Source organism: Vanellus vanellus (assembly GCF_965231255.1).
Source record: "Vanellus vanellus genome assembly, chromosome: 7".
Lineage (NCBI taxonomy): Eukaryota > Metazoa > Chordata > Aves > Charadriiformes > Charadriidae > Vanellus > Vanellus vanellus.
Window position 1 is genome coordinate 17,137,981 of NC_138912.1, and position 27,868 is coordinate 17,165,848.

Consider the following 27,868-nt stretch of genomic DNA (forward strand, 5'->3'; position numbering starts at 1 on the left):
AACCAGACATCTAGCTCAGAAACACACGTGTTGTTGGGGTGATTTAAGAAGATTTCTGAAAGCTTTGTTAGAGAAGAAGCTATTCCCACTGTTGGAGATCCAGATACTGTAATTAGGTGTTTCTTGGGCATAGAAGTGTATTGCTTTGTGACTTACCCAGCCCTGTGAACGTGATCCTAGTTTGTTAATTATAAGTAGTAATATGGAAACTTCAAACCACGTCATTGTCAGAAGAATATGAAAGAATACTAAAATTGTCTTGCTGGCTTTGCGCTGACTTTTGAACTGTCAGGAATTCAATTATTCCAGCACTTGGCAAAACCACTAAAGAAAAGGGTTACATATTTCTCTGTCATGGTAAAAAGAAACCCAAAATCTGTAAACGGGACACGAGTCAGGAATTTTTTAGGTTAATGTAGCAGTTCTGGCTAGATATCTTGGTGGATTTGGTAGGACCTGTGGAAAGTACATAGATTCAGTAGATACCAAATGGGCACCTCTGGCAGGTGCAGAGCTACCATACGTCTGCTGAACCCTGCTGCATCAGCTGTGGAAATGACTTAGAGTTTTTCCCTGTTTCCTAAAATATTGACCAGAGATAAAGCCTTCCTTTGGTCCAAGCCCTTCGGACTTGGTGTTCTGTTTGTTTCGCTGTACGAAGCCTGGGTAACTGTTTAAGGGGAAAGCTGGGACTTGTCTCAGATCAGAAATGTTGGGAGTAGGGCAGAGAAAAGAAACCCCCCGTATTTCAGCCTTCTCGCTGCCATCCATGCAAAGCTGGGCAGATTGCTTTGCCTGTCCTTCAGTTCAGCATGATTGTCCTCTGTCAGTAGGTTTATACTACTGTAACTGCTTTCATTTTAGTGGAACTGCTTCTGGTTTACTTCAGTGTAAATGTCAGGGTTATCGGTTTCTGATTTAGTCCGTTTAACGTCCCAGTTCACTGAGCTGCTTCAGCACGTGCCTCATCAGGGCTTATGTCCAATAAGCACATGAGTAGATCCATTTAATTTTAGGTGAGGAGGTAACTGAGTCTTTGTGAAATGCTCAATGTTTTTAGTTCCTGTTGATAAATCCAAAATATTAGAGGTATAGAAATAGCTACAAGCAAACATTCATTTCCACCTTTAGACGTACCCACAGTTGAAGAGATACTGGAAAGCTGGAAAGTCCTTCTATGATCAAGAACTTTGCACCACACTGGATTAAAGGGGCACTGTTAAAAATTGTTAACAATGAGTTCAATTGTATCACCGCATCTCATTGTCACTCAATATAATGAGAAATAATTTCACTTAAACTAGGTTTCACTGCTAAGCCAGTTTATTTTTCAGTTTTAGTGGAATTTTGCTTTGAACTACCATGAAAATACAGAGTTCAAAGTTAATTATCTTTTTTTATGGTTTCAGTGGTGAAAAAATGGGTACAAAAATAAGATTAGTTGTTGTTTCAAGAATGCTCCAGAACTTTCTTAATTAATTTATAAATTAGCAATATTTTCTTTTCTTTCTTGAATTCATTGGTCCATATGTATCTATACAAGTTTCTGTAGAAAGCATGATTCTTGAGGTTTTTCTCTTCCTCACATTATGGAGCTGGTTCAGATCTTTTGCGGCTCGGTAGATTTCTCACTAGTGGAACACTGCTCCTGATCTGAATTTGTATATTCATTTTCATATACATTCTTTACTTTGTAGACATAAGAGAAGTAAAATCAATAATTATAAAAACAACCTTTTTAATGAAAAAGTAATGAAACCATTTTCGTTGCCAGTCTACATTTTTTTTTCTATATGTAACAACCAATCTCCATCTGAAATTTCACTGATAGCTGAAATTTTGTAGCCATCCTTGAATTCAGATGTATAGGCTTCAGGCACTGGATAGAAAGGAATATACATCACTATTTCAAAAGTAGGTAATTAATTTCCTATGAAATGTTAATCCCGGATGCTGCACTAATTTTTCAGTTTACTGGTACAGAAGACGACAGTATTACTTGACATTAAGCATTTACCTTTTATACTATTAAGGCACTGGCAGAGCAATACTGATAAACTAGGCGAAATTAAATTGCATCCGTTTGCAAGTATTTAGCCGAATCCATTCAGCCATCAAGACAAGAAATAGTAAAACAGTAGTTAAAATGGAAATGTCCTTCATTTAAGGATGGGAGAAATCAGTTTGTTTAAAGTCCTTTGTAATAGAACTATTTGTGTCGTTACTTTGAAAACTCATTACTGTTTTAAAGAATTGCTTGAATTCTTCTGAGCATTACTAAATTAAGACGCTGTTTTAATTTCTTTACCTTGAAGTGTCATTCTACATATACTATAAAAATACAACATAGGTCTCACTGACTAATCATTGTGTGAATATCTTAAATAGAATTCTAGAATATTATTTTCTAGAATTCCATTCTATTAAATATGTAGAAATATTCCTGTTTATTAGACTAAGTGAATTGTGCGTATATCTGCTGTGAAAATAAAAGAAGTAAAAGTGTATAACTTGATTTTACTATCACTGTCATTTATGAAAAAGCAATGTACAAATTTAAATATGTTTTTACTCTTGTCAAGAAAGCAGAATTTCTTAATTAGCATTGGGAAAATTACGCTCTATAACATTTTTTTCTTTTTGTGTTTGTTTTAACTGTCTGCAAACTGTTTGTTTGTTTTTTCTAGGAATTTGTCAGGGAATATTTTTTCAAGTCTCATGCATGGACTTTTTTCTGAGCTGCTGGCTCTGAAAGCACTGTAAGTATCATTCCTTCTGTTCAGAAATCTGAAATATTCAAGAAAGACATTAGAATAAATAGAGCAGCACTGAATATGAATTCAAAGAGGATTGTTTCTAGAGATGCATTCCAAATGTAAAATATCCAGTATTTTGTTATCGATGTCTGTCTCACTATTGGTGAGCTGCTGTCTTCTACCTGTCCCAGTGAAATGGTAGCGCTGACTTCACCCTGTTTCTGACTAGCCCAATCTACCCATCCTGACTAGCATCCCTGGTTTTTTGCCCTGTATGATCTTACGCCTTTCCACCTTTCCATGCATTACATCATATATGAACTCTCGATACACAGAACCACTCATGTTAAATAATTTCCCTGCCAGCATAATAACAATTCCCAGTTATTTATGTTAAATGTACCTCTCAGACTTAAAAGTGTATACTTGATGCTTCCACGGTCAAGTTTCTACTTAAAAGAGTTTTTAGTAAGTGACAGTATGCTTTACTATGACTTTCTACAGTAGCACATACTCAAATTTAATTCAGTAGTCAGCGATGCTGTTCTGTAACCCAAACCAGAATTTTGGCATGATGTCTTGAAAGTCATTAACAGTTGGACAATGTGTATTAGTTGTCTCAGGATATCTTTGTAATTGTACATCTATAATTATACATCCATAGCTCTGCATCTATCTAGAATTAGTCCTCTTTGGAGTTAAATAATTTGAATCTAACAGAAGAAAATACGTTTATGAAAATGGCATGTGTACCAATTGTGATCTTTCTTTGCCTTTCTAGACATTTCAACACCGATTCACTCATTTGTGACTGTAATCTAAAATGGGTCTTGCAATGGGCCAGAAATGCTTCAGTTCGAATCGCGGAGGAAACAGTTTGTGCTTACCCCAGTGCTTTACAAGGACTGTCATTTCGTAACCTGAAGGAAAACCAGCTGATTTGTGGTGAGCTGTACTCTCATTTAACATTACAAATCGAAGTGGAATCCAGAGAAAATGTTAAAAAACAGAAATCATGCCAAAAAACTAGAGAGAGTAATAAATCTGACTTGCTTATGGGCACAAGAAATTCAGGTATATGACACAGAAAATACAACTAAGATTGAAAGAGAATGGAAATAAATACAAGTTTCTTATTTCATACAAAATTATATATGTTCATATATATATATCTCGAGAACACCACTGTCCTTTCTATATATCGGGTAACATGTAATTATGATTTAAAACATTAACCCATGATGGTAGCTCTACATAGTATACTGCATGAAACTGAGGATTCCTGCAGGGATTTATAGAATGTTCCTTTCAAGTTATATCTCTGACAGTGTGACATAAATGTCAAATTTAATTCTTGTATTTATCATTTTTATAAACCTGTAACTATACATTTTAACACTGAGTCCTGGGGCTGAACAGAATTTTTACAGTGAGCTTCAGTTAGGTGAATTCTGTAGTTGAAGATCTAGAAGTGAATTGCTTTGGAAAAGATTTTCCGCCACAGCAAACATGAGGGATATGGTGTGAGGAAGGAAGCAAAAAAATATGAATGAATAAACAAAATTCATCTCACACTGAACACTGTCTAGCAAAGAGCAGACTAAACCAGAGATTTTAGAAGCGTCATATACTGCAGAAAAAAAAATAATCATTACTTAAGATGATGCTGGTGGGTTCCATAATCGGAAGTATAATTTCACACATACTCGATTAATCACAGAATCTTTGAATCTTTGAATTTCTTGAATGACAGAAAATTGCTGGGATGGTGACTTTGCTAATGTCTTACGGAAACAAAAGGAAAGCGACGCTTTTATCCTAATAACCTCTAGAGGAACGATGCGTGTTGCTAACTCATTTATAACAGAAGGGAGATCAGAGTTCACTGGAGTAATTACAAAAAATTTGGTTTTAACAGCAAATACAGATGTTTGCAAGTTGGGAGAGATGTTAAAGGCTGTAAATACCAGCTACAGGTGGTCCGTCAGCTGTTGAGGAAACACAGGTACCTGTCTGGAGGGAAATAAGGAATGAGCTCTTGTGAGCGAAAGGCAGAGAAGTTTCCAGTAGTCTGTGTTACTGACCAGTTGAAAATCTGCAATGCTGCTCAAATATCAAGTTGCCATTTTATAGAGACCCAGCACGGACATCTTCATAGAGAACTATTTCCCAGCAGGAAAAGTCCTTCTCCTCAAAATGCTGGAATGATCAGAAGAATTGATTAAGGACCGTTAATTGGTATTTCCAGGTTGCCAATGAATATGAGCCTGTGAATTTTACCGAGGAAGTGAAAGCAATTTCTCAGAATTCCGTACTTTAATTCCTAATGGGACTTCTTAACCACACCTCTGATACAGAACTTACAATGCCCATCTAGTTCTCCCTGCTATTTATAATGTCCGCAGAACACTTGACAAGGTTTGTAATGACTGCCAATGGCTTGACGCTGCTTTTAATATCCGCAGAGAGCTTCACGGTGGTTCTATTTGCTGAGCCTTCCACCAGCTCTGCAATGTCTGCCAGGTGCTTCACGGTGCTCATAATATCTGTTGGGCAGCTCTCGGTGCCCACAACATTTAACAATTTAATTTTCAGTAACATAATTTGAACTTAGGCATAATAGAAGGCTGTCTGGCACCAAAATAATAACAGCTATTGAGAATGTTTTAAAAATAAGGTGTGTTGAAATATGCATAGAGCTAATCAAATTAAGCATATCTTGAAGAAATTATTCAGTGATTTAAAACTTAAAATCTCCTGCATGTGACCATCTTCCATACTGTCAGACACTTGTATTTATAGTTATGATCTTCTTTTTACATGCTAAAAGACGTCGTGAGGTATCTCACCCACAAGAGAAGCAAAGAAAAGAAGAATGGAAGGGAAAAAATAAAAATAGAAGGGAAACGGCAAAGATCTTTGCAGACAAGTTAGGGAATGAAGCAAAAAGTCAAAGTATGCGGAGAGGAAACTAGACAGTAAAAAAAATAATCTGAATAGCTACAGGGAGCAATTTGCCATAAGCTTTTTAGATTTATTTTTTGTTTTGATGGGAGAAGAAATCATCTTTCAAATTTCTTTCTGGTAAATCTTTCTCATGCATCTGATAATTCACGATAGCCAAAGTAGTTACTGATTGAAAACAGTTAAAAACCTGCTTTGGGAATTTTTATAAGAGTTAATTTAAGTAACTGCACCGTTTTGGAATTCACAGGGTTCTGCTTGCATATTTCATGAACAGTTTATAAGAGCTATTTAAATCTTCTTTAACAAAAATCTCCAGCTCGCAGAAAGGTTTGGCTATAAAACAGTTTTTGACAATGTCAGAAATAAGGCTGAAAAGTTAATGTAATGATAAAAGATAATTTTGCCTTTGTCTTCTGCCTTAAGTATGAGGGACTGCAATGAATTCATAACAGTATGGGCAGAGTGTCTTTCTGAAAAATTATTGTGAATTTGGCTTCGTGCAGTGCCTTGTTACTGTTCTCCATGACTCCAAATAAAACTTACTCAATTTACAGGAGGAAAATTACATTTTCCTGAATACCAGTGCTATAAAATCCACCTGAGGCCTGATAGGAGTCTGTGATTTTTCTCTTGCACACATCATCAGCAGAAATGGATTCTGGAGGCCAAATTCTTCACTCAGGAAAGACCTGCACGAGTTTTTGTCTTAAGGGGATTATGAAAGACTTCGCCTAAAGCTGGGTTTTGATTATTTACACTGATGAATGAGATATTAGAATCTGGTTTCTCGGTCTCAAAGTTGTATTGATGCTATTGAACTAACAGCACTAAGTAGTAAAGGTTCAGTTGTTCTGCAAATTACAATTGACATATGGCTCCGATGATGAAGCTTTTTTCTGTGAGAAAACATTGACTCATCAAAACAGATGTTTGGAAAAGTGCTGACTTTCTTGTCTCCCCCAATTAGATTTTGTTTAAAGTTTAGAAAGTAGTTGACGTAATATCAATAATCTTTAGATAAATGATTTGGCTGAAAATGATGTAAATATTTCCTAAATTATACAAAAAATATTGCAAAGTTCTAAGTATAAAAATAATTTTATAGTGCTTTAAGACATTTTTATTTATTTATTTCCATCCCCCCAAAATTATATAATTCTCCTGGGACAGAACACGTTTTTTCACACAGGTCTCCTACAAATTAAAATATTGCTTTTTTCATAAACGTTTTCTCTACAGATGTTGATAAATAAGTAATTGGGTCCATGCTATCACCTGCTTTTAATTAAAAAAGGAATTGATTCAAAAGTAAGAAAATAGGATATTGAGAAATTATTTTTTTTTGCTTAGCGTTTAATGCATTTATACACAATAAATTACTTATTCCTTATCATGCAATTTTCTGTGCAGAGAGTGGATAGGTTTCATTCCTTTCTTGCTGTCAGTAGCTTTTCGGATTTATGCAGTCGACCGTCCTAATCTTGGTCATCATGTTGTTGGGTAGACCTATAAAGCAGACAGGTGATAGAACTAGACGTAATATCGTGTCAGTTCTCAAGAAGTCTAAATGTAGAGAGGCACCTAGATTTTTTTTCGAGTCATTTCTTTCTGCTCGACCAGATGGTTTGATAGGTATGCATCCACACCCTCTCATCGCAGCACCTTCAGGCAAGCTAGTTTTGTCGCATGTCACCCTTCCCGTTCTTGTTCCCATTCCTGTTCTTGCCTTTCCCAGCAGCCTGCCGTAAGGCAGTCTGGCAGTAAGCCTGATAAAGCAATCTTTTTAACGGCCTCAAACGGCTCTCGGGCCATGTTAGCAGAGCTCAGTCTGGCCCTTTGCGTCTCACCCTCTCATGAGGAATTAGCTGAATGTAATCCCCCAAAACCATGTTTACCCTCTTTCTCTGTCTGTGTTGATGGAAAGCTACGCCCAAGTCTTTTTCTTGGAATAAAGGAATCAGTTGCTTCTATCTTTATTATGCTTCTGCGCCAAATTATTCTGTTTCCTGCTTCCTTATTTGCTGTGTTGTACTGAATGTGAGAAAATCTCCTTGCACGTTGAAATGCTGCAGGACAACAGGACAAGAGTGAAGTTCTAAAATACTGCATTATTTATTCACCTATATTGTGCACATCTCTGAAAAAACGGTGTTGTTGCAATAATTTAATCAACAAGGGCAGACGGACACAGTTAGCCAAGCTAGTATTAATACGCGTTCTTTGTATTCCATCCTCAGTCAAGAAACTTCCAGAGTAAGGAAGCAGATATAAACTCAAGTGTTAGATACGTTCACTTTAAGGTGAAGTCTCAGGGGAAAATATGGTGGAAATAGAACTCGTAAAGCACGGCGTAATGGCAAACAAAATATCACAGCTGAGTCATTTTCTGTTCTTGTATTAACACGGCTGAGACAGCATCTGTTTTTATGTAGCGTGTCGTCTACCTTAATGGGGGTAGGGTGGCATCCCGAGGCTCAGGAGCCTGTTTTTCAGAGGCTCTGAGTACCCAGAAGACGGTTTTGAATTTTGTTGTTGCTCATGAACTCCACGTTCATGAAAATCAACTGTGATGTGTTTCACCTGGCTTAGAGGAGTTGTCACAGTGTTATTTTGAAAGTATGTATTATGACAGAATATGTGTATTCTATTGATGGGTAGTGCACCCACTGGTTGTGATGAATAGAACTGTAACTGCTCACATCGAAGTTGTAGTGAGAAATTCTTTGGGTTGGTTCATAATTTACTAGTCAATTAGGACTTTCACTATGGATGCCAGGGAGTGAGTACTCCAAATACATAGCCGGAGTTTTATCTGTATAAGATCTGTATGATTAGGTTTCTAGCATGCCTTAGGGGGCTGTCTTACTTAGAAAAGTGTTAACACTAAAGAAGTATAAAAGTCCATCCTCCTGAAAATAGAGGTGAGAAAGAATGGAAGATAATAGCTACGAGTTGCGAGTGTCCAACAGTGTTTGAATTATTACTCAGTCTGAATTCTGTAAACTACCTTAGTTTCAAGTGTTAGCTCATGAGTGAAATTAGCAACTTATGACTCATAAAATATTATTTAAATGCGCTTTTTTGATATAATAGACTCCCTCCTTAGGAGAGGTACTTCAAAGGGAGGAATACAAATCAAAGGGATAGATTGTTTTCTGGATGCTGTGTTCTGCAATACAATTCATTAAATGTTTCATAGAAAATGTAAATAGTTTATTGGGAGGGAGGGGATATAGTTGTTAGGGAATTGCTTGTACGTAACCAGCATCTTGCTTTTTGTAGTTTGCCTCACTTCACTGAGAATCAGAGTATTCAACCTCTAAAGGAGGAGAGTCGGGTTAAAACGTAAGCACTTTCTGCTCTGATGCTCCGTACCTCTTCACGTTGAAAGGGGTGCAAAGCAAAAAAAGACGACGGTACGTTTATATGCTTTACGCACTTTTCTGCTTGTGTTCTTAGAGGCTTCTTGACCATTTTAAGGTTTCATTTCTTACCTAAAAACGTATGAAGGACTTTCATCCTTACTTACCTCCTCTTACTCGCCTCAGCTACTTCTTCCTTACCATCTCAATCACTGCAATTGTCATGCTTAAATATGAGCAGAACATTAAGGCATATTTCTCTCGGGCCACATGCAGCTCCCTAGTCTGTTTTCATAAGTAATTTTTTTGCAATCTTACCAAAAATACTACAAAATTTCAGAACATTCAAGATATTTTAAATCAATTACAGTAATACTACTGGGAAAAAAAGAGAACATTTTCTTTCCTATACTTGATTTTCTATTCTTGATTTTCTGAAGCAGCTTTTTTTTCTTTGTTCTTGACATATGTTCTTAAAATACAGCGTGGCTTTAACTGCTTTCTCAGCAATGGTGGAATAGCGAAGTTTTGGATGCTAGATACGTTGAAATGTCCTTATAATTTTACCTGATGTGCATGCACATCGTTTTCCCCTCATCCCTAGCAGAGTAAGTCTGTTTCCACTGTGCAACAGTAAGACCTTTGAAAGAAATATGTACTTTTGAAATGCCAAAAGTAGAAAAAAAAAAAAAGAGATTCATATTGGGAAAGTCTGTCTTTGAGAGGGGACTTTTTCAACAGTTAAATTTAAGCCTGAAATCAACTGAATGCATTCAACTTCATTCTGCATCAGCTTTTAAGAGTGCTGTCAAATATTTTGTGCTAGGGATACCAAGTGAGAAATGAGATTTGGTTTCTTTGTTCATATGGTGACAAAAATTAATTATCTACATTGGCTTTCGAGACTTAAAATGATAATTGTAGACATCTATACATAGATTGTTCTTAAAAGTTTTCTTTCCTACTTGAAATGCATTGCAATAAGAAATACTGTCTCAAAACTAACAAGGAGCATTTTTCCTTTGTTTATTTCTCTCATAGTCCACACAACATTTTTTTGGTCTCTTGTTATTTGGTTAAATTTAGGAATGGGCTTGAGATTATTGTTTCAGCCATTTCCTTCTTCATTTACAAGTCCTTCTCACTACATTAATACAATGTAAATATTGAACTGTGGGCTTTTTTTCAGTATTAGTAACTGACTAAACTCAGAATCTCAAGTACAAAGAATGATGGATTAATTATCCAGATTTAGATTCCAGTCCTGCAGTTTCTTGGCAGCCTACAGATAGCCTGCTGCATTCATGCGGAGCATCATTGTCTTCCAGAATATGCGGTATCAAGACTTTAGCTCCAATTCTGCAGGGAGTGCCTAATCATATGAATAGGTCTAATTATATTGAAATAGGAATATTCCCGTTAGTAACCTTTCACAGGATTAGGCTTTGCAAGATACGTATAGTGATACAATTAGCTGTAGTTAAATCCTCTTGCAATTGTTTCTATTTTACAATGTTGGCAATTCAGGATTTTCTTTAATAACAAAATAAGGATGATAACAGAATGTCTATAAAGCAAATAATATAACTGTACATTTTGGATCGTTCAAAGATGGGTGTGATAGATTCATTTTCTATCAGAGCTAAGTGGCCCATTTTAAAAATCAAAGTTTTCAATAGATAACCATTTGGTATTATGAAACCAACAATGCTCCAACCTTTTGGCTCCAAATTCTAGATTTCTCATCCTAATATGATCAGTCTCAAACTGGAAAAAAAAAAAAAAAGGAATATGGTGCCCTATATTTAATATTAAGCATTATCATCTACTTTCTTTACTGGTAATTTAGAACGCTGCTGCAAGGTTGAGGGCACAAAATTAATAACATTTAAAACTTATAAGCGTGAAATAGCACAAGTATTATAATTGTCACTTGACCAAAGGATGAGGTTTTACTACTATGTATTTTCTTGCATCTATGCTCACACATGAAAATATAGTTCAACAGAACTTCTCAGCACTTAAATCTTGCTGATTTAGATGTTAGAAATGTATCCGTGTTTTTTTTTTCTTCCCACAGCTTAATCTTAAAGTATATCAGCCGTTTTTAATGTACAGTTTTGTCTGATTTTCTGCGTTTTCTTTGCCTGCTTGTTCCAAAAAGCATTCAAAATAACTAAAGGAAAATTTAGCTAAGATGTAGCGAGGAGAGTATCAGCAAAACACAGCTTCTTTAATCTTGAAAACTTCTGCCCTTGGAGACTTGACTGGCCACGTCCAAAAGCTAGTTGCTCATGAGCAAAGCAATGGAAAGACAGCCAGCCTTGACTGAGGCCTGTGGAGTATCCCGGAAGATATATTCTTTATTCTTAACATGGTAACTTGTACATTAAAAGACTAGGGTTAAATTTTATACTGGTAATTCCTAGATAAAATCATGGGAGCTTCTTTGCCGCACCTGTGTTAATATTGTCCTGCTAGCAGCACTGATTACAGTTTGGTGTAAGCAATCTTAATTGTTCTCATGGGAAAGTGCCTTATAAAGCCTCCATCCTAACATCCTCTGTTCTATTTAAGTGAGGGATACTGTAGCGATATGTCACAGTTTTATAGCACATTTCATCATACAGCACTTTCTTTAATATATATATATAAATTGGCTGTAGAGAGCTGCAGTTTCTGACACTGTCAGCCGGCTGAGAGGAGTTTGGAATGGAAAAATCTCATACAAGGACTGGGACGAGTCCTTACTTGAACAGAACTGTCACTTGTTCAGCATCTCTTATGACTTTTACATTTCTTTTTCGTTTGGCATTCTCGCAGTATAGATGGGTACTCATGCAGCCCGCTGGACTCTGGGCAATTAAGGGCAATCACTGCCGCTCTCGGGGCCTTCCTGCTGCCGTGCTTCCTTGCTCTGTATGTAGTGATGAGATGAAAATAACAAGAAGGTGGCTAGTGGTGCTTAAGGTTTGGAAAGATGAGTGCTACCACAGCATTTCCCAGATAGGTAAAGCTAATCAATATATTTTGTAGAGGTAGTTGGTGTATCCGTGCCACTGCTCAGCCGTTTTTATTAACTGCAAGCTGTAACGAGTGTGCACAGCCATGACCCTGCCAGCTTGCTTGCCATAAGGATAATTTGAGTAATCAAAATTAGCTTTCTAGCAATGGCTTCTGACTCTTGCCAGTGAAGAAATTTGTGTTGATGAGTCTTCCAATACCATAGCTGTCAATACAACACGGTCTTCGAGTTTCGGGATGTGGCAAACGACCAAGTGCTCCCCAGCTTCAAAAGTAGACTTCTGGGACAATTTGAAAGTAAGAAATTGAAAACTGGCAGTAGTTTTACTTAATAAGAAAGAAATCGGTGATGAAAAAATTCTTTTTAAATTTCTGCTTGCTGTGCCAATGCAAGACATGGGCTTTATTTTGCCTACATGCAGATAATATGTTTGATTAACTGATTAACTGAAATGAAACCTTGAATTTCCCATTGTGGAAATTTTTCAAGTAACTGTTGCCAGTTTACAAATGAATGTTACGATGTTTGGCATTTATGTTAAATGCTATTAAGTGAAACCTGCTACCTCGTATTTGTCTACCTCTATTTTCCTACCAAGTAAATCACTGCTATCATCAGTAAATAAGAGTTTTCCACTGCTCCCTCCCTTAAAATGGTTGTGTTGGACACAACACACACCATTCCCTAGACCCAAAATGATCATTTATTATCATAGGGGCTTATAAATCTGGGGGAAACTCCTGTAGAGAAAGACAGGTTGAATAACTTTGTCATGGCTGGACTTGTCATGCACCTGCTGAGTGCTGGCTGAGACCTGTACGACTTGGATTTTCTAAAAGTGACTAGATTTGAATTGTACTTTTTCCAGCTCAGCCTTCCTTAGTTTCTACGCAGGTGTATCTTATTTTAATTAAATAATTCTGAGAAGCTGTGGAATCTAAGCGCTTCTCAGTGAGGCTGTCATCCAAAGCTATGATTGTAGCTCTTCTTGGCGTAACTGCACTGAATTTCATCTTCTGTTTTGTAGATATGGAGTATATTTCTGAGGTTAGCTAACCCAGATAACTGAAGCACCAGTAGCAGTGGACTGTGACAGCCCGGGTTCGCCGTACTTCTAACTCAGGATAAATCCTGGGATTGCTACTTCTCTTTAGCTCCCCACAGCAGCGTTCTTATCGGTGCCTCAGTCCGCTGACTCTGCCATGCCTGCTCGGGAGACGTATACCCTTTCTTGCTCTTTTTCTCAACTTTGATGGCTTTACAGAAGTTTGCAGGAGTAAAATGCAATACAAAATTTGTAACTTAAGGTAAAACGGCATACGTGTCTGAAGTCTTGCTCTTTGGTTAGTAGCTACCATTGCAGTGTAGCACTTAGCATTACAAAATAAACAAACCCTGTGATTTAATTATGAGATGCTGAAAAAAAAACCCAAAACATCTGCTTTATGCTTCTGTCTAAAAAGCATGTAGGACTGATAAAATGGTGTGGAATACGCCTTGCTCTGCCAGCATTGTGAAGTTGGTGGAAATAAGGAGCTACTACACAAAGAGAAGTTCCATTTTTTTCTGCAGTGAGTGGTAAACGAATACGATACAAAGCTTTCTTGTCCCAAGCCCGAAAGACTTTTCTTATTTTTATGTGTTTAATACATGTTGGCATCTGTATTTTCTTGATATTATCTTAAAATTGGAGCCAGGCAAAGCTTTTATTAAAAGTGAAGCTTGGCTCCAGTTCTGTATTCATTCTTGAGTTCCTTGGCATATGGCGCCGTCTCTGACCTTCTACACTAAATCTTTCGTTATTGTCAGCAAATTTTGCAATACAGAAGTTGGCGTTGGTGTACTGGTACCTCCCCTTCTTGGCAAAACTGGCGTTGGAGCAATTCAGATCACTTTCTTTTCTTCAGTTCCATTCGGTAATCATCAACGGATATAATTTGCTGTGTCAGCAATGCAAATTTCTAACTAATGTTTTTCAATTTCTTTTTCCTCATCTGTCCTTTTTATTGGACAAGTTCCTTTACTTTGTCCTCACTTCCAGCTTCTCCCCACTGTGCTTTCCATGCACATTTCTTTCCCACTGAGATTGTATACAAATATTAGATCTCTAACTCACACTTTTGTCAGCAGGACGTGCCGCACTCGGTAGGCACACACAGTTCAAATAAAAAGCCCATTGGCAATACAATAAATCAAGTGATTAACAAGAAGCAAAATGCCAACCTCTGGCTTTTTTTCTGTCCCAGAAGCTTGTGGTGCACTGTAGCGAACGGAATTTCTACCAAGAGGGAGGCAGAAGTCAATGGTGTGTCCTGAGATGTGAGCACTGTAATACTGCACATCAGTGTGGGCAACCTGGAGAAACCTGTAGGTTTTCCTATTTCTGACGGTGTAAAAGCTGCCAGTGTCAAACAAAGCCAGTTAATGAGGGCCAGAAAATGTACAGCAGAAAGCTGTGTCTACAGTAAACCGAGCAGGGGAATGCTCTAGTGTAGTAACCAGGATTCTGCACTTAGTAGCTGTTTAGCTCTGGAGAGGTGTGCTGCCCAGGTTGTAGGTTGTGCAGGACAAAGTGCAACAGGTATGACGTAACTTCATTTTTCTCTTATCACGTCTCCAGTACCTTGTGCTGGTCAATGTCGGCCAGTGACTTGCCAACTTCCTGTGGTGTTTAGACAAATCTATTGCACGGGCCAGCTTTGGTGCTTGCAGACTTACTTTTGATCGTTCACCCATAAAACAGTAGTGTCCGCTCATAAATGCATCCATTCTAAATATGAGACACTTTGTATGTTATGTCTTTTACAAACATTTGTATTCCATATATGTCCAGTGACAGCAGTATTTCCTTCACCTTCTTCTCCTTTCCATCTTTTAAGACGGTGACCAAAAGAGCTAGGCCAAAGTTAGAGGGAAAATAGAACTCTCTTTAAAATCTCAAGAACTGAATTGTAAGGAAAAAGGCAGAAAGTATTTAATGCGTGTGCGATATAAATTCTTTTAGAAAGATATCAAGGGGCATACGCATTGGAACATTTCCTAAGAGCTTCAGTGACCTTGCTGTTTTTCTATTTTAGCTAATGGTTATTAAAATAATTTCTATTTTCTTTTTCAACTTTATATGAGTCTTGGGGCACTGCATACATTAAAATATGCATGGATATCCTTTCTGTGAGAAGGACTCTGAAGTGATATTCTAATTCAGTGGTATTTGGGTAACCTGATTCCTCCTCCATATGTCCTCAGCCTTCTAGTCTAGAGCTAATCTGAAGTACAAGGCGGGATAGCATAAAGAATCTGGCCTTCAGTCAACGAAACCCTTTTCTGCTGAGAAGTGAAAGATAAAGAAAAAGATGTAATTACTGTAATGACGGGTTAGACCTTTAGATTCATGCAGCAATCAGTGATTCCTGTGGTGCTCTGCCGCAATCACGGTTTAGAGTTACTAGAGAGACAAGACAGGTAAAGACTGTAAAACACTCCAGCAGCCCTTCATCTGAATGCCTATAGGAGAGTCGCACCTCTCATTTGCAGATGGTGGTGCTGGCTCCAAACTTGAGGGCAGCAGAGTGGATTGCCTTGGAAGGCGAATCTTGGAATATTTTTCACATGTGTAAAAATTAAATAAATAAAATCCCCTATAGTCAGTCCCTCCTCTCCCAGGATACAATAGTAAACTGTAAATTATTTTTAATCTTATGGGGCTGTTGTATCTGCCATACACACACGCATATATATATGAGCATCAGAAATGATATATTTATATGGTCTTTAGTAATCACATAATCAAAGGGAAAATTTCTCTTGTGTTAGGGATACGATTGCCAGAGCTGTAATATTTCAAGTGCTGTCAAATCAATGCCAAAATAATTCCAAATACTTTCAGAATTTCTGCCTTTCTTACTTCTTACTTTATTCTCAAAGTCAAGCTTGAAAACGTGCGTACAGCATTAGTAAATGCTTTTATTTTTATTCTGAATTTGAAGGATTGTTGGATTATGGATTTAAAATAAGTATTTCCAGCTGATGCTGATGGAACTATACAATCACTTTTTAGACTTTCAGGATAAAGGCTATTGGCCCTAATCCTGAAACTCTTACTGATGCAATTAATCCTTATATCTGTGAGCGGTGTCACTGAAGTCAACTGGAACTTTTGCTTAAGTAATAGTTGCAGAATCAGCCTCAGTCTTTTAAATCATGATTATCCCTGGAAAACAACTGAAGATTAGCTCTGGTAACCATTTATTGTAGACATCACACAGATTAAAAGCAGATGTTTTATAGAAGTACTTAAGTGGACCTTCCCTTCTCTGCAAATGTCACAATCCATAGAAATTTTACTAGTTTCACTTTGAAAATGAGTTTGCAGCATTATTTGTCCATTTGGCCAGTTCAGATAAATACATTGTGAAAGAGTTCAGCTGGTCAAAGGATATCCTAGCCTAACAGCAAACCAAAGGTATGTTTCATTCACTTTGTGTCTTTATTGGCACTTAGAAGGATTTGCAAACAAAAAGAAAATGAGTAGGTTGTTGATATGACTGATGTCAATCAAAGGATAGTTTTCTTCTTTTTTGATATGCAGCAGAAAAAAAAAAATTCATTTATTTCTAATCACTAATTGACAAAATCCTTACAGAACACTTTGTTCCCACTCCATTTCTGGGTTTGGCGATTCCCAATCCTGAGCAACAGAAGGGATACAGGGAGAGCCTTAGAGACCCACTATAAAGTCAGAGATAAATTCAAAGTTATAGTGTTACACTACATCCATATGCCAGGCAAGTTATTCAGCTTAACTTAAGAAACTGATACTATAGTTCACGCTCTTCTCCTGCATAGCCTCACGACACAATGTGTCACTCACTGCATGACCAAAAACATTTGGCAAGATAGAATATCCTCGGTTAAAAATTACTGTATTCAGGAGAAATATTTTATTTCTGTGAGGAGTATATATTGCTGTTGTACTTGTAGCAGTATGCTTAATTTTTCTGGACTCCATTTTCATAATCATTCCATTAATTTATGGCTAAATACCCACACCGTAACTTTTCCTTATATTCCATAATTGATTTGGTAATGCAACATTAAGATTGCAACCTTTTGGAGAAAGAGGTCATCTCCATCTTCTCGTAAAAACCTTTAATGTCAATGACTGAGACCAAGCCTGCAGCTATTATGAATGAGGTATTAATCTGGTTTACTTTCCCTTCTTTTAGTTAGAAGCCAAAGATCATATAAAAACACCAGGTATGTTTCAAGGAATTTTTAGCAACGCGTTCATGTCCACAAATAATAGGCACAGTCAGAAGATAAACTACAGGATGTATACGCAAGTCGGGAGGGATTTCTGAAGCCTGCCCTTTATAATCACAGCAGACTTACAACATTTCACAGATAGCAGCAAGCCCCTTAATCCCCCGTGTCCTTCTCCCGGACAGCAATATGACAAATTCACTCATGTACAAATCCTGCGTATTATGTTGGCCGGCATCCTTACGCTATAAAAAAGGAGAAGCGATCCCTCTCACCGTTTATTCAAAGCAGGTGATGAATACACGATTCAACGTTTAAATTCCCCAGTAATATCGAGAGCCCAAAGCTAGGTTTATAAATGCAGCTTCTCACAATTTAAGTGTTCCAAAGACAACATCTGCATGACATAAAGAAGCGTGTTAGGGTGGGATGCTGAGTAAGGAGAAGAACAAACACTACTGGTTGTCCACAAATTTTAGCAATTGTAGAACCAGTGATTATGGCTTGCAATCTGGTTAGGCATGGTTAAGTTCGTCTGTATTATGGGTAATAGAGGATTTTGAGGAGAAAGTTTAAGGAAAATGAAATCGTGAGCAGTGAAATGGAAAAAAAAATGTTAAAGTACTTGTCAGAAAAATAGGTGTTTGAGATAGTCACAAGTGGTGCAAATGTGGAAAGGTGACCTTTCAGCTGACAACCCTGTAGGCTGGCCAGATGTTAATGATGAGAGGGCTTTAAATGAAAACAGAAGAAAAATAAGGAAGAAGACCATCTAGCTTTAAAATTCTCTTTCCTCATCAAGGCAAAAGGATTTCCAAGGTGCAAGACTGTAGGCATTTTGTCTAAGATGAGACCGCAGTAGTGAAGTTGTAAAGCGACCCAGGCTCGCTCAGTTGTTTTGGCAGCGTAGGCTGAGGTGAAAAGGTTGTATTTTAGGAATTATTGTGCAAGATGTTCATGGTAGTGAGTTCATCAATCACATATGTGGGTTCTTAGTATTTTTATCACCTTTAGAAATTTGTGCGATGATAAAAAGGTATCAGCGGTAGTAATTTTCTTCACTTGCCTAAGCTGACTGTATCAGAAAAAAGAAAATAAGGTTTTCCTTTGTTCCTGATTATCCCATAGAAGATGATCTTCTTTAAATGCAGAGCCTCTGTTTCAATTACCTTTCCTAAAATGCTCCTTTTCAACGTTCTGCTACCAATTTAAAGAAATAGCATTGATCTCAAAATGTATAGAAAATATTTTACAGAAATTGTGTTAAGGTAGTTTCAGGATCTAGAAACAAAAATGGAAGAAAACAAATACTGTCTAGAGATTCAGTCTCTACAGGCACTGTAGGATTGAAAGATATAGTCTTCAATTACTGCTAAATCTATAAAATTAGACTTTCAGCAGTCCCAAAAATGCATATGGCTTCCAAATTTACAACACTATTTATTTTTTAATTGTTTTAAGGCATTTGGGTATGTGATTATGGCAGCTAGTTTTTGTAATATTCTGCTTAGAATAAGAATATGCAATATTCTTACATTAGGGTATTTCTCGGGGAAAGACAGGAGAGATAAAATTCATAAAATAAAGATGGTGAAAAGTACTCCACTATTAAAAAGTAGAAAGAGCTATTCAGATAAATATTTAATGTTGAGTAAACATCTAGAGAGTAAAGACGACTTGTGGAAGAGGCAGGAGGAAGTAAGTAAAGGGAAATGAGAAATCACAGGGATAGTTGAACTTCAGGGGAAAGTTTAACTTTTGGGTTTAGCCTTATTGTTATCTAAATCCCAGGCATAAGAGATACTTTAGGCTCTTCAGAGTGAGTAAATTTTGCGCTGGAGCACAGCGGGGATTTCATCCACTGACAGTGAAGTGGTCTTATAAATGTTAACGGTACCTATACTAATAGCTGTATTTTTTCTTTAATTGGAAGACTGATTTTCTTTTTTTCCCCTTGTAGTGAAGCATCCTGCTTTGAGTAGGAGCTGGACTGGAGCATCTCAAGGGGTCCCTTCCAACCTCACCCATACTGTGAACCATTCTGTGAAACCCATTTTCTGTAGCTATTCTAGTAATCCTGTCGTTATCTGGGCTCTCACCAATGAAAGAAATGTGATCTCTAGAATTCACAACGGGATCAGACTCAACTTTGTGGACAAATCTTTTATATTAGTGCTTTAATGTTAAGATCTAGGAAGCTGGAATTGTATACAATTAGTTCACTTAACAATATTCAAGAGAGGAATTCATTGTGAGGGTCTTTTTTTCCTATTGTTTTGTTTCGTTTTGTTTTCCCTGCAGCTGGGCCTCTGGAACTGCCTCTTTTTGAGCTGATCCCATCACAAAGACAAGTGGTTTTTCATGGAGACCGCTTGCCATTTCAGTGTACTGCAACATACGTTGACAATACCACCCAAGTACATTGGTACCACGCCGGTCGTCTGATCGAAACAGATGAAGAGAGGGGCGTGTTTGTGGAGGACAGCATCATTCATGACTGCTGCTTAATTACACGGTAACGTATACCCCTTGTAATAGACTTGTAGGCAAGGTGAACAGATGCAACACTTGCAATAAGCTTCATTAAAGCATGCAGCAGGAGTTGTTTTATTTGAAGCAATTCAATTGCATGCTTGAATTGGAATACGCACGGGTGTAGGTTTTTCATGGCTATGAATGGCTGTGGTTCCAAATTGTTTTTCTTGTGCCTAAGGATCCATATTTAAGCAACCATGTATTTGAAGCAGAGAAAAACATAGTTTCTTACACAGGAAACGGTGAAAAGAAACTGAACTTAGAATAGCTTAGGTAGCGTGTGGGAGTGGCCTACAGCCAAACTACTTCTTCCAGACACCATCTAGAAGATTAATCTACCATAGTGATCGGCCTGTGAAGGACTATCAGTTTAAAAGGCTTGGATTAGTTTTTGCAGGATCCGATATACTGGATCCTATATTCTTTAGTTAAGTAATCTCATATTTGTTTCTTATGAAAATTTTTGTCCTCTTTCTATGACTGTTACCATCTGTGTGCCTCTGTGAGCTTGAGAGATGGAGATCTACAGAAACCTTTGCTGACGTGAAAAATGCCAGAGGAGTGAAGTAGAATAGGCTTCTATCAAAGAAGTAAAAACTAATATGTGGCAATGAACGTATCGTTCTAGTTTTGCTTCAGTTTTCCCTTTTAAATCTTATTAAATAAATTATTATAAATCTCTCCATTTATTTTTTGTTTTCATCATAGAGTATGGTCTTGTCAGTAAAAGCTGCTAAGGTGTTGCACACATCCTTTTGTCCTCTGCCAATTTCCATCATTGATCAAAAAAGGAGTCTGATTTTGTGTCTATGTTTTGCCTTTGTCTTTGTAAAAGATGGAGTGAAAATAGCTATGCTAATTAGCTCTGGATCATCATTAACATCTTTTTCACTCAGCCAGTTTCTATTAATATAATTGACCTGAAACGCTTCTTGAACTGTCAGATGAAAGTTATGAAGGGAGTCAAATTAATTCCTCTCCACTGGGGTCTTTCGGCTTTATTGATTTTAATTTTGTCTCCTCACTGATTATTTTACCCCTTTCGGAGTCCAGTAGATCTAGAGGCGTAGAACTGACTTATTCTCACAGCTACTGACTTTCTTCTAATACTGATGTCTATGGCTGTAGCGGATAATGAAGACTGTTAGACCAATTACTATGGTAATGCCAAGTGCATGAGCTATTATCTAACTGCCGAGTCACTTAAATTAAAGCATGTTCTTCTTATTTCCATGATATCAAAATTAAAAGACATGCCGTTAATCACCTCATTATATTTTTCAACTGAATTATATTTTGCACTGTATAAGCACTTTGTAAGACCATAGTAATAAACTGAAATAAATTGTCTATAAATAGTAGGATTTTCACAATAGCCGTCCTTTTTAAAAAGCTAGTTTGGAAGTAGCTTGACTGAATTTTGCCTTATATTGCTTAATTTTTGCCAGACTATAAAATAAAAATCATTGTCTACCGTAGCAATATTTTAAGAAGGATGGTTGATTTGCTACCTGCCTTGTTTCTGTGCCATTAAATAGGTGACCTTGATGCTCATGTTGCAATATGCACTGGGACCAGGTATTCTGAAAGAACGTTCTCTAAATACGTCATCGTATTTGCTGTTAGAGACTGGAAAAACACTTTGACTCGTCCAAGTTCTATGATATGGACTGTCAAAATGAGACAAAGTGTTTTTGGAATTAAACTCAAAATCTTTAAACAGCTATTTAAAAGCATACAGCATTTTAATTGCTCATTTATTTGAGCTATGTGTTTCACTTCACTATGTATTAGGGCATCAACACTGCATTTATTGTACAGCATGGTTCTTATCCTGTCAAATATGCTAATACTCAAGCAGTCATCCCTCTGCCTTGATCAAGGGACTGATCAAAATTAAGTTACTAAAGGCATGAGAGACCTATACTTTTGAAGCTAGCTTTTAAAAACCATACTATTTTGAAGTCAATGATTTTTTTAATATAAATTTTAGGGGTGTATTGTCTCTTCATGTTGAAAACGAGAAAACATTGGCCAAGTTATGATTATAAAAATTCTCTTCAGCATTTCTTAATTTTACTCCCATCACGATGACCATGTATACTATAACTCCATTTATATTATTATTATTATTCCATGTTAAAATAATATGTAATAGCATGCTTATTACATGTTACAACAGTATGTATTAATATGCTCGTTACATGCTATTACACACTAATTTGTGATAGTTCTTAAGGCTACATCACAGTTGTAGGAGGCACTGGGAAACATCAGAAAGACTATGCCTCCCTGAGGTTATCATATGATAAGTATGGGGTTTGGAGGAAAAATAAAGTTACTTTAAAATCAGTTCCTACTGATAGATATATATATCTATATCTCAGAGTATACCTACTCTTCAGAGCAAATGTCCACTGTCTGTGGCTTTCTGTGATTGCACTAAAGGACAGGCTTTGGCTTGTGCTGCTTAGCAATTTAAAGATTTCTGAAGCTAGTTTAGAACAAAGAGGTGTAGTCCTGTTCCAAAAGCTGCTTATTCAAACATTTTTAGATGGTTATTTTATTGGGTAGTTCCAGATATTTCTGGATGTGGATTTACAACACAAATATAACACTAAACCCTTCTGTTTTATTAACTGGCACAGTAGAAGGATAAAATATCCAAATGTGTATTTTTTGTCTCCTATGATAAAGCAGAATAAACTAAAATAAATGTTTTTGTTACAATAATTAAACTGAAGTTTTGAACTATATTCCGGCCTGTGACATTTTTCTTGGCAAAGAGCATTCCCTTATAGGAGATCTTGAGAAGGTGTTTTCAATTCTGCTGCTAGCTCGCATTTACCATTTCTTGCCAATGATAATAGTATTTGATTTTGCCTATGTTGAAGTTTCTATCATTATGCCTGCGTATAAATGTCATAGTCATACATGAAAATATAAATGTGATGTGGAACTAATTTTGTAGCATCTGTGAATGGATCTAGCTGAAATCGTTACTTGTGTTTCCATGAAGACAGCCTAATTTCTCTAAGCCTGGAATATTAGATTATCCGTTTGGTCACAGTAAGCGTCAATGAAACAACCCGTATCCCTGAAGCCACGCAGAAGGCAGATTATGTACGATTCTCTGCAGCACAGCATCTTTCCCACCTTCCCCACTGTTCCCTTTCGGTGTTTGGAGAGGCTAGCGGGACAGTTATTAGAATATTAAACTAAAAAAGGAAAATATTTTAGGTTTATTAACTAAGCAGGGTAGAGAGACTTTAATTTTCAGGAAGTTTCTTATTTACCACATAGACCATAATGACAATTTAAGTCTTTTTAGTTCTATTCTGTAAATATTTGTGTAGAGTGTTTAACAGTGCTTCTGCCTCTGACAGCTGCGATGGCTGCTCTGGGACCATTACAGTTCACAACTGCTCTTTCTGAAAACGTTAAACTGTGCAGAAAGTTAAGAACCCGTAAAAAGGAGTGCTACAACCGGAGAAACTAACACGCTCTCACCTAAACCTAGGATAGCAGGTGCTCATGGCAGAAGTGCTTTTCAGATGTAATTTTTGTTAAGTTATGGAGATAGATTCGCCCCTGGAAATACAGACTATTAGGTCGCAACTGTGATGTTCCACAAGTAGTGTTTTTCTCTTAAATTCTGTCCCGAATATTTCAGTCTTTTAAATATGGCTGCCAAATAAAGGTTGGTTTTTCGTTTTTCTTTTTCTTCTTCTTTTTTTTTTTTTTAAGAAAAGCTAAGCTTAAGAATCTGTGCTTTTTTAAAGCATCTAGTGCTTCTTTACATTTCCACAGAAGTCAATGCCAATACGGGATGGTCAAAAGTAAATTATGAAAGAAATATTAATGTTTGAGATAAGAGAGTACGTGTACTGTAGTAGTGAAGGAACTAGGAAAAAAATAAAAAGGAATGAAATGTTGTGGATTAAAAATTTTGATCATAATTTTTGTAATCTGAAGGGGGTTTTGAGTCCAATTAATAACTTTTAAGTGCTTGAAATTATCATTGCAGCTATTAGTAAAGAATTTGGAATTTGGCTGAGACATTTTCACTAAAAGAATAAGGATTATTTAAGATATGATTATTGAAAGAGAATCGATTCCAGGAGTAGACAGGTGATATCATGACAAGTCTGAGATCCAGGCAGGCATTCTGTATAAGAAAGAACAAAACACTTCCAGAACTTCTGGGAAAAAGGCAGTAATTTTATGCCTTTTTTTTTTTTTGTGGAAAGAATCCAAATGACCCCTGAACTCTCTTAACAGTTTGTGGCAAGAATATATTTGGAACAGATATGCAGCAAGCAGTAGTGGTTTGGACTGATATTAGGTAAAGAACAGTCTGGAAATGGTATATCGCTGATGAGTATGTCGGTAGGATGGATGCACAATTGGAAGTTAAGATATATGCCAAACCATGGCAAAAGATTGGAGATTCACTCCACACAAGATTAACAAAAATAAATGTTAAAACAGGTCTAAAGAATCTAATTCAGGTATTTTATAATCACTTTGTGTTCTGTTGTCATGAGCCTTTGGAGATGAGCAGCTGAGGGTCATACTGAGAAGCCCAGGGAAATCAGCAGAAATTGTTTAGTTGATATTTTGGTGGTTCACCTGATTGACTCTGTTTGACCCTTAGTTGTTGAGCAGTTAGGAAAGAAATCGAGCAAAATAAACATTTAAATTGTGAATCGATGTTTCTGTATTGCTCTGAGATTGCTTTAAACCCTGTCGTCAGTGGTCTGTGGCTTACATCAGGCACTGTAGGCAGCAGAGGACTAGTGACAGATGCACCTTTAGCAGCAACGTTCTAATGTATCAGACAGGAAGATAATATTTAAAATTATTGCAGAATATTATGAAATGCACAGGCTAAGGGTTTCATTATCTGAGATTAAGAGAACCTTCATGTGAATTAATTTGGAAGATTAATTAAACTTTGGCCTTTTCTCTAAAAATCTTTCAATTATCTGAATAAAACCCAATGACAGTTTTACTACTAATCAGTTTGGTTAATAATTTAAAATATAACCTGTGGAAAAGTATACCAACTCTGTGAAAAGCAAAAGCAGCAACTATAATACCCTCTACCGTTAAAGGAATAGACAGTTATGTAAGAAATGTGGTGTGCCATAAAAACTGTAGGTGTAATTTGGGTAACTGCTTATTCGAAAAGCGATTGAGAAATAGATATTTTCACAGAAAATAAGTAAGTATTTCACAGAAAAAAACAGTAAGTATTTTTGGCTGATAGAATTAAAAAACCCTAGAAAAATAGTAAGTCAGAACTATAAAAAGTTTTTATGGAGTCCTTCTTGAAGAACTTTAAAAAAGTACCCTTTTTGTGATGTTGAGAGCAGGTTAACAAGACGCCTTGCGCTAAATGTTGGCCTCTCACTCCGCCTCGCCTTATTTCCTGCAGCTATGTATGAGTCCATCCAGCCACACCACTGACATGAAATGTTAAGTTCAGTATTAAGAACAAAAAATGGCACTCCCCTCCCAGCGAGGGGGAATCAATAGAGTTTTGATTTGACTTTTTAGGGCCAGAATGATTTGAGTGTGGTCCTTCGAACAGCTGCAGCTATACAGCTGAGGAGTTGCTGCACTGCAGCAGCAGTTTGGAGTGAACGTCCCAGGACTGGCTTTTTGAAAATTACTTTTCCTGTCAACACCAATGTAAGGTATAATTATACAGTTTCTCTCATGCCAGGCAGTAATTTGTAACCCTGTGCGTCAGCTGTGATTGTCAGAGCAATTCTGACCTATGCCCAGACTCTGATGTACTCATTCTACTAAGTCAATCACCTTAGATACTGGTGAAGCAAACCATTTCTTTAAAGCAAAATGTTTTAGAAATATTGAAATAAATAACTGAATTAGTTTTAACTTTTTACGTATTTCAATCTATTGAATGTAGAGAACGCGTTGTAGGACATGCTACTTTTGGACTTACAGAATGCTTTTTTACTCCATCAGCATGCTGGAATTCCATGAAAATAGGTCCCGGCCCCTCCCCTTCTTTCTCCCTACACAATAAAAGAACCCTATTTTAATTGTTTATGGTGTTTTGATTGGATGACTCCTGGCCATCCCAAAATAAAATTTACACTGTTGGGGATACACTGTATGCTGGAGAAAAAATAGAGATTGTTCCTGACTTTCTTATGTAGGAATATGCTGTGTCTTACCTCCTTTTTAGATCTTCCCATATTTCTTGCAGGTCAGCAAATACACCAGGTCAGTATTCTAGCCCTAATATACAATTAGTCTATCCCATAAAGTATTCATTAAATAATTAATTTCTGCATTTGTAACATCACAACAGACTAGAGAGAGTGGGAAATACTGTCAAAGTAGTGTGCGTTTGACAAATAATTTCAAATTGTAAAATTAATGTAGTAGGTTTTTTTAGTTTGTTTTTTGTGTGTGTGTTGTTTGGGGGTTTTGTGTGGTTTTTTGTGTGTTTTTTTTTTTTTTTGCTGGTCCCAGTGGCACGTAATCAAATAATCAAGAATTGTCATAAGTAGGTTAACACTTCTGAATCATCTGGGAAATACTTTACTTTAAAAGCTTTTTATGCAATTTTGGCTATCGGACTGATTTTCATAGTGTTATTTTTGTCTAAGCACCTCTGATAGTGTACGGATCACAAGAGTTATGCTAATGAAATAAAGCTTTCTCTGGATGTAACATTGCAGCGTACAGACTACTTAAGGGCAGATGAAAGGCGTACAGCAGGTGTAGCTCCATTTCCCCAGAAGACCGCAGCTCTATACATCCTGCAGGCAAGCAGTTTGCTGGTAGAACCAAATTAACAACAATAAACACATTAGAGCATCCCCAAACCTTTCACCGGCTGAAAAAGCTGCTCGATGATAGGCAACTGATTCATGAAGTGCTTTAAATAAGCCCTGGCCCAGGTGTACTCTCTTCAGACAGCTTTATAGCACTGTGCCACCGCAGACCGGCCAGCTGTCTGAAGGTTCCTCCATCAAGAGAAAGCTTTGAGTGCTCAAGAGCTGCTGATACCTTCCCCTCCCACACAAACTTTATGTTCTCAGCTGGCTAGGATGGCATGATTGACTCTAGGACGGTGGGAGTATGAAAATAAATGCAAATATCTTTATGCACACCCTTCGATGCAGTGCAGGTAGTCCGTCTCTACCCGACAAGTTCAATGAGAAAGAAAAAGATCGTACAAGAAGTCAAATCTGTTGTGGTATTTTGTAGGGCTATTTAGATTTCTGACTCTGTTTCTCAAGATGATTTGCTTTAGTCACTCTTAGTAGTATTTCTTTTCTCAATTTTAAGAAACAAATTGATGGCATATAAATGTAGGTCACAGTTTCTTTGACACCCACTTATAGAAAACACATCTTGCTCTTGGGCAAATATTTACATAAAAAATGGATAACGTTAGCCTGTGAAAACATTTTTGAATGTTTGCATTTCAGTCAGCACAATTTGAGCAGCACAAAGGAAAATAGAGAGAGATGGTTTACTAACTCACATATGGGTCTTTTCTCCCATTTTGGAAGAATGTATTTCTTTTTTCTTTTTTTTTTTTTTTTTTTTTTTGGTCAGTATCTTGTCATTAAAATTAAGTCCTTTCCATTGGCATCTCTGAAGCCCAGTCCCACTGCTGTCATGGTCCAAGCATACTGATGTGATAGATAGATAGATAGAGCTTATAGATATTTATCTTAGCTGATAGATAAATTATAGTAAAAGTGCGTTATAGCACATTACATTTCTTGGGTAGCTACAGATGGCACTAAATGGTAAGTTATGCTTTGTTTTCATGATCAATCAGAAGAAACAGAATATCATGTGTATTGAATTTCCTATGTGTATGACAAATTGATTACACCTGAAAATATTTGCTAGACATGTAGCATGAAATGAATACCAACTTTAATTTTTGATCTTCCTTTTCTCTC

At 36.8% G+C, this 27,868-nt stretch overlaps 1 protein-coding gene across 1 annotated transcript in view; it reads left to right on the plus strand.

The window, feature by feature from the left end:
* The window catches only part of LOC309674401 (adhesion G protein-coupled receptor A3-like), a gene marked incomplete at its 5' end in the record, with an annotated part of 285,537 nt that overhangs the window by 113,907 nt on the left and 143,762 nt on the right, over positions 1-27,868 (plus strand). The window contains 3 exons of the mRNA XM_082486426.1: positions 2,688-2,759; positions 3,538-3,701; positions 19,674-19,887. Of these exons, the coding sequence (XP_082342552.1) occupies positions 2,688-2,759; positions 3,538-3,701; positions 19,674-19,887 (450 nt within the window). The remainder of the gene's footprint in view (positions 1-2,687; positions 2,760-3,537; positions 3,702-19,673; positions 19,888-27,868) is intronic.